This window comes from Pieris brassicae, chromosome 2 (genome assembly GCF_905147105.1).
Source record: "Pieris brassicae chromosome 2, ilPieBrab1.1, whole genome shotgun sequence".
In the NCBI taxonomy this organism is placed as follows: Eukaryota; Metazoa; Arthropoda; class Insecta; order Lepidoptera; family Pieridae; genus Pieris; species Pieris brassicae.
In genome coordinates, this window is record NC_059666.1 from 1,692,855 (window position 1) to 1,704,797 (window position 11,943).

Sequence of the window (11,943 nt, forward strand, 5' to 3'; positions counted from 1 at the left end):
TTACGGTCTTGGTTTGAAAACTACCAGTAAATGTAATTAAGAATAATTATAACTTTTTTCAGTTTAATGACGACGATTTGATTTATTTCATATGATTACTGGAATTAATAGCAAGACAATATTATACACGTAATTTACGTGTTGTATCCTTTGCAATCAAACTTTTTATTCGTTCTTCTTTTTATATGGCGTCAATATCAGTTTGTTGTCAAAATTAAGTATTTTATTAAAAATGAAAATTCTTTTTTTGGCTTTATTCTTTTTCATAATTCATTGTGTTTATTCTAAAAGCAAAAGATATGAAAATTATACTTTGTTCAACCTTGTCGCGACTGAGCGATATCAAATTAAGTTTCTGCAAAATTTGGAGTCACAAAAATACATAGATGCTATATTCTGGAGACGTCCTTTCAAAATGTTCAGCGATATCCAAGTTCTAGTAAATCCTATGGATTTAGAAATTTTTAAAGAGAGATTGATGCATTTTGGCATGAATTCAAGAATTTTGTCTGACAATATACAACGGTAAGTATTTGTAGTCAGAACTTGTAAGATGCGATTTATATTACGTAAATGCTACGTTCGCGTAGTTTCAGATTTAGGAAAATAATATGAATTAGTCGTTTAGATAATTTACAAAGATAATTTTTTATGTAATAGGCTCATCTGATGTTAAGTGATATCGCCGCCCATGAACACTCACACATTGCCAGAAGGCTCGCAAGTGCGTTGCCGAAATGTTAATGAAGCACAATATAAGAAATATATGTTAATTCAATTGTCTTTAAGTGCCATTACTATAATTTTTATAGATTTTTGATTGGTAATTTTCCCAAAAAAGAAAAATGCAGGTAGAAAGTAAGCAGGTAATTGTATTATATTTATTATTAATACATAACAAAGTAAAAATTATCTTTAAAATAAATTTTATTGAATTTTATAATCATTGTATCGAGAAACTAATTTTTGATTAACAAAGCCGTGATGAAAACGGTGAATTGCTAAACTTATTTTGGGTAAACGAGAATACTTATATGTCATTCATAAGAGTCTAATAAATTTTTCAGCGAGTTCGACCAACAAGTAATCCACAGATATTTACGTCTTAAAACATCGTCTTATTCTTGGAACAATTACCATTCACTTGAAGATGTATACCAATGGATGTCTGATATTGCTGCAAAATATCCTAAACTAATAAAACTCAAGGATATTGGGAAAACTATTGAAGGCAGAGAAATACTAGCTATGAACATACACAGACCAGGTTCCAAGAGGAAAGTTATAATAGACGCAGCGATGCATGGAAATGAATGGATTACAGCGGAGTTTGTGACCTATCTAGCAAATGAATTGGTGAAAGCTGATAAGGCAATGAGTAGCAAATTGAGACGCGTGGCGCATAAGTATAACTGGTTTCTGATACCCGTCGCTAATCCTGATGGGTATGTCTATAGTATGAAAAACGTGAGTACAAATCACTATATCTTTGAGTCTCGTAAACTTACTATAAGTCTATACATATAATAATTATAGAATCACCAACCTTAATCTAATATAATACAAAATAATATATAAAATAAACTAAAGAGCTAATCTCACGGTTAAGTGAATTGCGATGCAATACAAAATACTAAAAAATACAAGAATTACAAATGTCACGATTGATAATAGAATTCCCAAAAAACATCTATTAGAGGACCTTAACATTTAGTTAAAAGAACTTGAGAATTTGAATTTATTGTTGTGTTCTTCAATGAAATGTTATCTAATTAGCACTTGTTGGTTTAGATAAATATTTTCTTTGTTCTTCTGTCATATTTTATGAGACTTCAAGTATTTTGTGTTATTATTGATATAGGTGTGGTCTTCAGTGTAGGTGTTACACATTCTTTAGATGACTGTTTCTCTTAAGTTTCCTAAAATAGCTGATGCTTTTTACTGTTTGAGAAGACCATATTATATTTATGTGTTACTTATTCGACAAATATAGAGGATATTTGTACTATCAATCAATCATCAAAATCAAAGTTTTTTTTCAAAATTATAAATGACAAAATATTCTCACACTTTTAAAGATTTATCTCGTTAAAATATAAATTAGACTTAGCATTATTAGTAAAAACTGACTAAAGTATATTTATCATCACATTGGAACACAATTTGACTGAAAAGATAAAAGATAAGGAATTTCGTTAAAACAGTTTAGAAGACAGAGTTACTTATTCGGGAGTTACGTCATTAGTAATTTTTGACTGATCTGCTTTTCACAGCGTAAATCCAATTTCACAGAAAAATTTGAAAGAGTTTTTGAGGTTAGAATTATTATTCAAAGGCAAATATTTTTTACAGGATCGATTATGGCGAAACAATCGGCACATTGAAAATAACAATACAATCGGTGTCGACCTGAATAGAAACTTCGATTACAGTTTTTGCAGTAAGTTTTCAATTTATTATAAAAACATAAAATAACTATACAATTGCTGAGTAGCTAGGAGCATGACTCTCAATTTTTACTTTTATTATTAATATACATAAAGTCTGTATTTAAATAAATATGAAATATACAAACATTTTGCTCATTTCCCTCATTCTGTTGTTGTCGAATTTACTTTGAACATACGCCCGTAGTGGGAAAGATGCGCACGGACCTCTTCCTCCATGAAGTGATACTGTATATCTAAAATCATTTAAGTGAAATATAATTAATCAAGTATTTAATTTACTACCCTTGATCTAGCTTTTATTGCAACCCAAACGCGAGGTTATTCTTATTCTTAATAAACAAACTCAACTCGGTGATTAACCGAAGCAGTGGTTCTCTACTTTTGTACTAATGAGAGGCTTCGCAAACGTAGTCCAAATTTTATTATTATTTTAAAGTAAGTTCAACTTGGTGCATCTGGGTTGGAAGACTAATTAAATGAAAATTGTAATTTAAATGTATTATTGGCATAATGCGATCTCACAACGTTCCAGCTCAAGGTGCCAACAAAGAACCGTCGAAAGATTACTTTTGTGGTTCCAAGGACTTTTCGGAGCCAGAGTCGAGGGCCATTGCCGACTTTGTGAGAATTCACCGGAAGGACCTATATTTCTACATCTCACTCCACGCTTACGGACAAAAGATTTTGATACCGTACTCGGACAGGGTGAAGCATGTTGAGAACTTTGGGGAATTGGTGAGCGCTTGACATTAAATTGTACGATTTTAAATGACCATTCAATAATTATTTACCAATGTCTAATATTTATAAACTATTATATGCTGCCTTTAAATTTTGTACAAATATATTATTGATACATTAATATTTTCAAAAATAAGCACTGGTCTACACTTTTTTTTCTTATTAAAATTGATATTAGCGCCATTGCGCTACATCCTTTTTAGGTCTGGGCCTCAGATTTCTGTATCTGTTTCACGATCATTGGGCAAGTAGGTGATCAGCCTTCTGTGCCTGACACACGCCGTCGACTTTTTGGGTCTAAGGCATGCGGTTTCCTCACGATGTTTTCCTTCACTGTTCGAGCCAATGTTAAATGCGCACATACAAAGAAAGTCCGTTGGTGCACGGCCGAGGATCGAACCTACGACCTTAGGGATGAAAGTCGTACACTAAAGCCACTAGATCTACACTGCTAAATATATTATTAGTAAAATATAATTTATTGAAAATTTGTTTCTATAAGAATAAAAATTACTTTAAAACGTGAAAACTACAGTAGACAGGTGTATACTACTTATTAAAATCAAAATATACTTATTCATATAGTTAATTTAATATGCACTTATATCCGTCAAAACTAGAGCATTTAAAATGCTTCAAATGTTTACTGTGAGTGCTCAAATGCTCAAATGAAAGGCGTTTAACGATCGAAAATACTATCAATAAATTTTACTCCACTAATCGCCTAGTTTGTATTTTAAAAACTTGCAATCATTGCACTATGCGCCGAATGGCATCATGAATCAATTTTATTAATCAAAATTATTTTAAATTAAGACTATTGAGATATATTCCAGACTTAATAATTTTGAAATTTAATAATATAATTAAACCCTGCTTTGAGGTGCAAAATTAACTATGATTATAGCAACACTAAGGGTGATTCAGAAACGAGTAAGTCTCGGTCAACACTAAGTTGAATTTTGACATACAGGAGTGACAGTTCGTGTTTGATCTCGATTCTGAATCTCACTCTTAGTTTGAAATGCATATGCATATAGGCTAGTGTACAAATACACTTTGACAAATGACGACACTCACAGTCAATAATGACATCTAAAAGAATGTTGCCATTTGAAGAAATTACTTAAAATAATTTTCTGCAATGTTTAAGAAAAGATTCCTAAAATTATTTCATAGAATTATTGTCATATGCTCTTGTACTATGTGTGATGAGTCTAAGCATAGCAAACATACTAATTCCAGAGATGTGGTGTTGATACATGCAAACAATACAAAAGATTTATTTGCAGCAGTCATGTGGGAGATTCCTCAAGTTGCAATTTATTGATGTAATTTATGTGTGTTAGCAATGTCTCATGCAATGCTTAGAACAATTCATACCTCGAGAACTGAGTGTGTGCGAGTTTTGAGTTGTTAAAACGAGGATAAATGAAAAGTTTCTTTTAAAAACTAATAAATGAATTTAAAATTAAAATATATATCATATCTATTTATATGTAGGATTACACCACGTGGTAGTACGTGGACGAAAACACATATTTGATATTTTTGACGTGACATAATCTAATAAATCGATGAACGCACTAAAAAGCTTGACTCATTGTCCCGTTACGCTCAGTGTCCCGTTACGACTAAAACTCTTAAAGTAATTAAGACTGATTATTATATCGTTATTTCTAAACACCTAATGCAATAAAAATTTCCTAACACGTTTTAAATCCTCCTTAAACGAGTCAAAATCCATGAGAAATCTGAACTAATTCGGCTCAGACAGACGCTTGAGATATTATATTTTTCAACGAAGAGAAAGTTATATTAAGACGTGCCCTGATTTTAAATTCAACTAATCAATAAGGTTAAAAATAGCAAGAGTCTAAATTGGAAATCAGTAAGGCAAATAATTTTTTCTCCGAAGGAAATCAAAATCACTTGGCGCCCGGTAGGAATATTCATGCGAATTTTGAATTTCAAATCACGTTTCAGGAAAATTATGGGAAACAAGCAATATTGAAAATGTATAAAGTGAACGGGGTCAAATACGGTATTGGGACCATTTATGATAGCTTTGGTGAGTTTCTCGAAAATCTACTAACCTCTACAGTAAAAATTCCACAACTCAAATTACTACGACGGCCGTCATGATGGAGGATATTCCGGCTGCTGACATAGACAACATTTTTACCTTAGCCACTGGGGCCTTCGGGTTAATTAGTGGTTCGACAGGTCAATGAGTCTCTCTTTAAGTAGCAGTAAGAGCAGCACTTTCTTTAGATAAATAGACGGTAAAGATCTTCAAAAACGGCCATATTATTGTATTTGTGTACCAGCACGCCTTTTTTAAAACTGGTATTTTATAAATTTAAATTAATTTTCAGGTTATAGAATCTCGGGTGACAGTGCTTCATGGGTGAAGAAAAATCATAAAGTTAAGTAAGTGTTGACATAAATACATACTTAAAGTGTATTTTTTCATAAATTTTGTGATGCCGATGTTTGTATTACGCATAAGTCTAAGTGTAGTCGAAGTTGTGTCTCTTGCATTGATAATGATTTGTGGTTTTCTAAGGAAAATATCGAAAAGGTTTTCCCTATGCTTCGTTCATAAGCTAAGCTAAAAAGGTGAGTAGAAATAGTAACTATTACATATAAGGGTAACTTTAACTTGACGTATAATGTAATTGAAAATTGTAATTGTAATTGTAATTGAAATGAGGTTTGATACAAAAGATTTCACAATTATTTCAGATATGTGTTAACCATGCTCCTACGTGACAACGGGACATATGGGCACGCACTGCCTGCCAACCAAATTTTGCCAACCTGCGAGGAAACGCTGGTGGGCATAACAGAAATATTGACGGCTCGCCACAGACGAGTTGCACCCGTCCTATTTAGCGATGCATCGCGTATACACTTTTGTCTAATTATATTTTGTATTTGTTTCTTTTTGAATTATATTTTCTGAATATATTTCAATGTATTTAATTATTCATAAGTACATGTTTTAAAAAGGGGTCGCTCGCTCTCCTGTCTTCATTTTATTCTTAAAACAGCCGTGCAAAGTTCGAAAAAAAAGTATCAATCAAAACGGAGATTTATTACAGAAGGATTACGACACTGTACTTAAAAACACTTTATAAATTAATAAAACAAAACTCTTATTAAACGGATTGAAGCTATGTATTATTATTATAAACTTAAAATTATTGACATGATTTTAAATTAAAGTAAATTAATAATACATAATTTTAAGTGTTTTCTTAATGTGTAAAAGCTATGTTAACAAAAGACAATACTACAGTTTATATATCTTATTACAAAACGTAGATTAAACTAATTAGTGTTACTGTGGTCGCGTAGTCATTTAAATATCCGTTACAAATTTACAAACCCACGTTTAATAGTCTCTTCTCTAATGGTCATAATATTACTATAAACATAGCAAGAAAACTAGAAAACGTATTTAAGATATGTAAGTTTATATATGTGTGTAGTACTTATTTTTTTGATCCAGTGTGATGTCAGTGTTATGCTCAACACTAAAAACCAAAAAGTTTCAATAGCTATTTTTTTTGGAATGCATTATATGTGCTCTGTTGATATTTGACACAATACCATTGCAAACATATTCTATGTGCAAATAGACAACTGTCACCAGATGAAATCAGTGAGGCCACGAAACAATAACAATGTTAAAATTTTTACTCGTCACCACTTTACTAATTTACAATGTTCAGTGTATTCCAAAAAGATATAAAAATTTCTCCCTCATACGCGGTATACCAGTTAATGAGGCCCATTTAAGATTCTTCAATAATTTAAGTGCCCTTTATAATGTTAATTACTGGAGATTACCGGGGCTGGTACACAGACCCATTGAATTCATAATTGCGCCTACTAACAGAGATGATTTTGTAAGGACCGCTGATAAAGCTGGAGTATATTATTCCACACTCATAGAAGACGTACAAAAGTATGTAATTTGAAGGTCTAAATCAGTCTTATTATACAGATTCGTAACAATTTAAAATTCGTTGCAGCTTTTAAGGTTTCGTGTTGTAAGTTGTTTTGACTTCGTTTGATTTAATTTGTTGTATAAAATGTATTCAATCGTCACAGGTACTTTCTTCATATAGTGTGATCTCCATGCAAAGGTTGGCGATCTACCTAACTTGGTGTTTTGCCCAAATCATTATCTTAGGTTTTTAACCAAGTGCGTCTGCAGAAAGGTCTCCGTTTACGTACCACTTTGCTTTGGATGATTAGGTGAAAAGCATACGTCAGTAAACTCAGATCTCATACGCTGCCAGTTTTTTGGACATTGTCTTTATCAGCGTCCACGATTCTACGCCGTAGCAAGCAGCGCAGAGAAGACGTAACATCGCGTAATGCGCGTTCTTTTTTTAGTTTTGAAATGGCATTCCGCGCTTGTTCAATTCTGCACTGGAGTTCGATGCTATGGTCACCCTTTTCATCAATCACTATGCCTAGACATCGTATTTTCGTGACATTTAATTATTAAGATGTATAAGTTGCGAGAAAAGCTCCGGTGTTCGGCTTATTGCAATGCGCAAGAACAATACAGCAGCATAACGCTTCATAAATTGTGAGAACCGACTGTCAACGCACATTAAGCTACCACAGTACACGAAAGTCATCTAAGTTTAAACTTACAGAGCTCTTGATATGCAAACAGTAAAATCCTACATTCGACGTAATATGGAGTCGTTTGATTGGAGGAGTTTTTTTCGCCTCCAGGACATTTACGCCTGGCTATGGGATCTGGAGACTCAATATCCAGAAGTGATGCAAGTGAAAACAATTGGAAAATCTGTGGAAAAGAGAGATATACTTGCTGTGAACATTGAACATAAGACTGGCAGGTGTGGAATTTTAATATAATTTAATAACGTTGGCTTTTCTAATCTCTCCTGAATTCCGAAGCCCCCACACAATAAACAACTCTATTTTGAGCACGGCGCTAAAATCAAAATTCATCCACTCTTATCCTTCCTAAATTACATATGTACATCTGTATGTGAAGTAAAATTTAAAATCACAAATATAGATTTCAAAATAAAAGGAAACACGAACGACGGTGCGTTGATTCTGATTGGTCAAACGGATCGTGGGTCTGATTGGACTAAAGATACTGTAAACAACTGACAATGGAACGAAACGAGCTATTCCTTCGTTTTTAATTTTCTATGATTACCTTTTAAGATCAAATCTCAAAGTAAAAGACCCAATATATTATTAAAGGGCCAAGCCGAAACCGAAAGTAATTGTGGAGGGCGGTATACATGCGCGTGAGTGGATATCGCAGGCGTTTGTCACATATTTCCTCTATCAAATCCTGACAGCTGTTGAATCCAACAACACCCTGAGAATAATAGCTGAGACCTACCAGTGGCATTTTATACCAGTTTTAAATCCGGATGGATATGATTATACCCATAATGCGGTAGTATTTATTTTATTAAATTATTATTATTATAAATATTACTATAAGTTATATTATCATAACATATTTACTGTAATAATAGTACTAAATTTCTAAACTCACATCATAAAAATCACTAACATTCGTAAAATATTTCCATATAGGATCGAATGCACCGAAAGAACATGAACCACGTCGATTTGAATAGAAATTTTGGAATAGCTTTTGGAAGTAAGCGATAATTTATATGAAATATACCATATTCGTTTGTGTACTATTGACGCGATTATAAATTAAATATTTTAATAGCTTCGAAGTTATTAATAATATTATAGTGTTGCAAATAAAATATAATTTACGTTTATATCTATCGAAGAAGGTTTATTTTAACCCAACATATTTGCTGGTTATATAACTTATTTTGATTACTACTTTCATTCATAAACAAATTATGACTTCATATATAATAAATACAACTTATTGCTTTCCTCTAACTATGATAGGTAGAAGAAGATGTTTAACCCTCTGTGTCTGACACACGTCATCGATTTTTTGGGTCTTAGGCATGCATGTTCGATGATGTCATGTAACGTGTCTTTATAGCCGTTGGTGTGAGCGGAAAGAAATCAAGCGAGATATACTGTGGGCCACATGCGTTCTCGGAACCAGAATCGAAGGCAATGGCTGATTTTGTTCATGCTAACAGTCGAGATTTAATGTTCTATCTGGCTTTCCATGCTTATGGTCAATACATGATATTACCGTATACACATCTGAAGGTTCATTTAGAAAATTATGATGAGGTTGTAAGTTAAAAAAATATTATTATCAGAATATGTTAATTATTGTATGTTGCTGGCACTGGCATTATTTGAGTATCTATGCTCAGATTGCGCTTGCCAACAGTAAGCTGCCTGGTCTTTTTTCTTTTGATTTTTTTTTGTATTTCAGTGGTGTTTTCGCGTTGATTAACAGCATAATTAATTAACAGAACGAAGAGAATAAAATCTATTAAACTCAAGTTGTAGAAATTCTCAAAATTGTCAAATTATTATTTTTAAAGTGTTACTCACTTTTATGTCTCTCGTGGGAAAGTAATTAAGGAAACCAAATAATAAAAGTGGCCTTTATAAGTGTAAAATACTATGAAATTTCAATCATTATACACTGTTTATGTATTAAGATTTTATATGAAATTTTAGCATGAAATGGGTGTTATGGCTGCGTCCCGCATAGCAGCTAGATACGGGACGCAGTATGAAGTTGGCACTGCATACGATACAGTAGGTAAAAAATTGTTTTATTACAAAGGAGAAGCATATACATTGAGTAATATCTATGGCCTTGTCTAAAAAGTAGGTAAACCGACTAGATATTGATTATAAGACGAATTATTATATTGCCGTAATCGTTTCCAATACCTTCTCGTCGAACTGTCCAAAGCACAAGGTTTATTTCCAAACTTTCATATTTCAGTTTCATACAAGTATATCTAATTTTTTAATATGACTAAGACATCGTGGAAAATGACTTACGCCTAACTTGTAACTAAAAAGTAATTTAACTCTAACTATACTAATAAGGATATTTAACATAAGTTTCCAATACACTACTTCCAGTCTATAATAATGGAAGACAATTCTTGTGTTATAAATTTTTACGATTTATATATTTAAATACATTTATTTGTTAGAAAATTCTTAATTTTTTTATGTTAGTACTATTAACTCGTTTCATTAAGTTCTTATTACATTTGTTTGTATAGGAATCCTATAATATTTTCCTATCCTAATTTTCCTATATATTTCCTATATATATTTCCTTTATATATTTTCATATATATATTCCTATCCTATTTACAGATATGTTACCAATTTCAAATTTTATCATCTATTAAAAAAGTGCGACTTTGTATATTACAGGCTATATGACGTCGGGAGTCAGTGGATGCTGGGTGAAGAAAACTTTCAATGTTCCGTAAGTTTGTGATTAAAAGGTATTGTTATTACTATAAAAGATTAAATTTACAGCTTGGAACGCGCATTGCCCATTTGAATTTTAATTTGAAAATACAAAATACAATCCATAACTGAACTTTTTTGACGTTTGACAAATGCTGTACAGCAATCTTGGCTGATGAGATTAGCATGTCGTACTGTGTACTGACGTTTGACAAATTCTGTACAGCAATCTTGGCTGTTGAGATTAGTATGTAGTGCTGTATACTGACTTTTGACGAATGCTGTACAGGAATCTTGGCCGCACTCACATGCAGTACTGTGTACTGACCTAAACCAAAGACAATATATCCCAACTTGTATACTATGATTGCTAGACTAGATCCTAGTGCTTACGAAAGTTTTTTTTTAATTAACGGGGCAAACGGGCAGGAGGCTCATCTCGTGTTAAGGGAACCGCCGCACATTGAAACTCACATTGACAGAGGTGTCGCATGTGCGTTGCCAGCCTTAAAAAACTAAAATTTATTAACGTGATCAGGAAATGGAAAATCCGGTTACGTAAAGATGGATGTAACCTTAAATCCTTTTTATTAATTATTATCTAATGGCACTCTTTAACAAAGTAACATTTTTGTCTTTCCATCAAATTATTTTTACGCTGTGATGAAAACGGCATACATATACTATTATACAAATTAAATATAATTTTAAGTCAAAATATTTTGTAGATATGTGATGACGTTTGAAATGCGTGACCAAGGTCAGCATGGCTTTGCTCTGCCCCCCAAACAAATTTTGCCGACTTGTAAAGAAACTATGGATGGTATCATATCCCTATTAATGCATAAAAAGGGAAAATTAAAGGATCAAGTCTTACCGAAAACGGATAGTGGAGATATGATATTTATTAATCATGTTGTTTTGCATTTGGTATTGATTAAAATGTTTATTTACTAAATGTTTATTTTATTTTTAGAATTATAACTATCGCCACGTGTGTACTTCGTGTACATTCGGATTGAAAGATAGGATAAGGTAGTGTTTCCCAACGTGGGACCTACACCCCATCGGGGGGAATTTGATTTTTGAGGGGAAAGTTTATTAAAATTACTTGGAATTTGAATTTCAGTTTTTCATTGTTTTGAAAATTTACTTACTGTGTTTCGTAAGTCACCTATAATTTGAGTAACTTAAATGACCAATTAATTTTTTTTAATATTTAAAATTATCTATAGTATAATATAATTTTATAAAGGTGGGGCATGTGATAAAAAAAGTTGGGAAATACTGGGATAGAGGGTAAAAAATCAAAATATTATTTAATTGGTAAATACCAAACCAGTGG

The 11,943-nt window shown here is 32.2% G+C and overlaps 1 protein-coding gene across 1 annotated transcript; it reads left to right on the plus strand.

The window, feature by feature from the left end:
• Positions 1 to 209: 209 nt before the first annotated feature.
• Positions 210 to 11,555, plus strand: LOC123720191. Its single transcript, XM_045676721.1, has 16 exons — positions 210 to 525; positions 1,068 to 1,467; positions 2,353 to 2,440; positions 2,983 to 3,185; positions 5,178 to 5,262; positions 5,570 to 5,624; positions 5,940 to 6,069; positions 6,672 to 6,707; positions 6,932 to 7,167; positions 7,871 to 8,077; positions 8,457 to 8,658; positions 8,802 to 8,868; positions 9,241 to 9,443; positions 9,840 to 9,924; positions 10,560 to 10,614; positions 11,327 to 11,555. The coding sequence occupies exons 1-16, from the start codon at positions 233 to 235 to the stop codon at positions 11,553 to 11,555; spliced, it is 2,574 nt and encodes an 857-aa protein (XP_045532677.1). The 5' UTR covers positions 210 to 232.
• The last annotated feature ends 388 nt before the right edge of the window (positions 11,556 to 11,943 follow it).

Coding starts and splice junctions, on each gene's coding strand:
- LOC123720191 (XM_045676721.1), top strand. CDS start 233: ATGAAAATTCTTTTTTTGGCTTTATTCTTTTTCATAATTCATTGTGTT. Junction 526..1,067: donor TTGTCTGACAATATACAACG/GTAAGTATTTGT, acceptor TAAATTTTTCAG/CGAGTTCGACCAACAAGTAA. Junction 6,070..6,671: donor TGACGGCTCGCCACAGACGA/GTTGCACCCGTC, acceptor AAGATATGTAAG/TTTATATATGTGTGTAGTAC.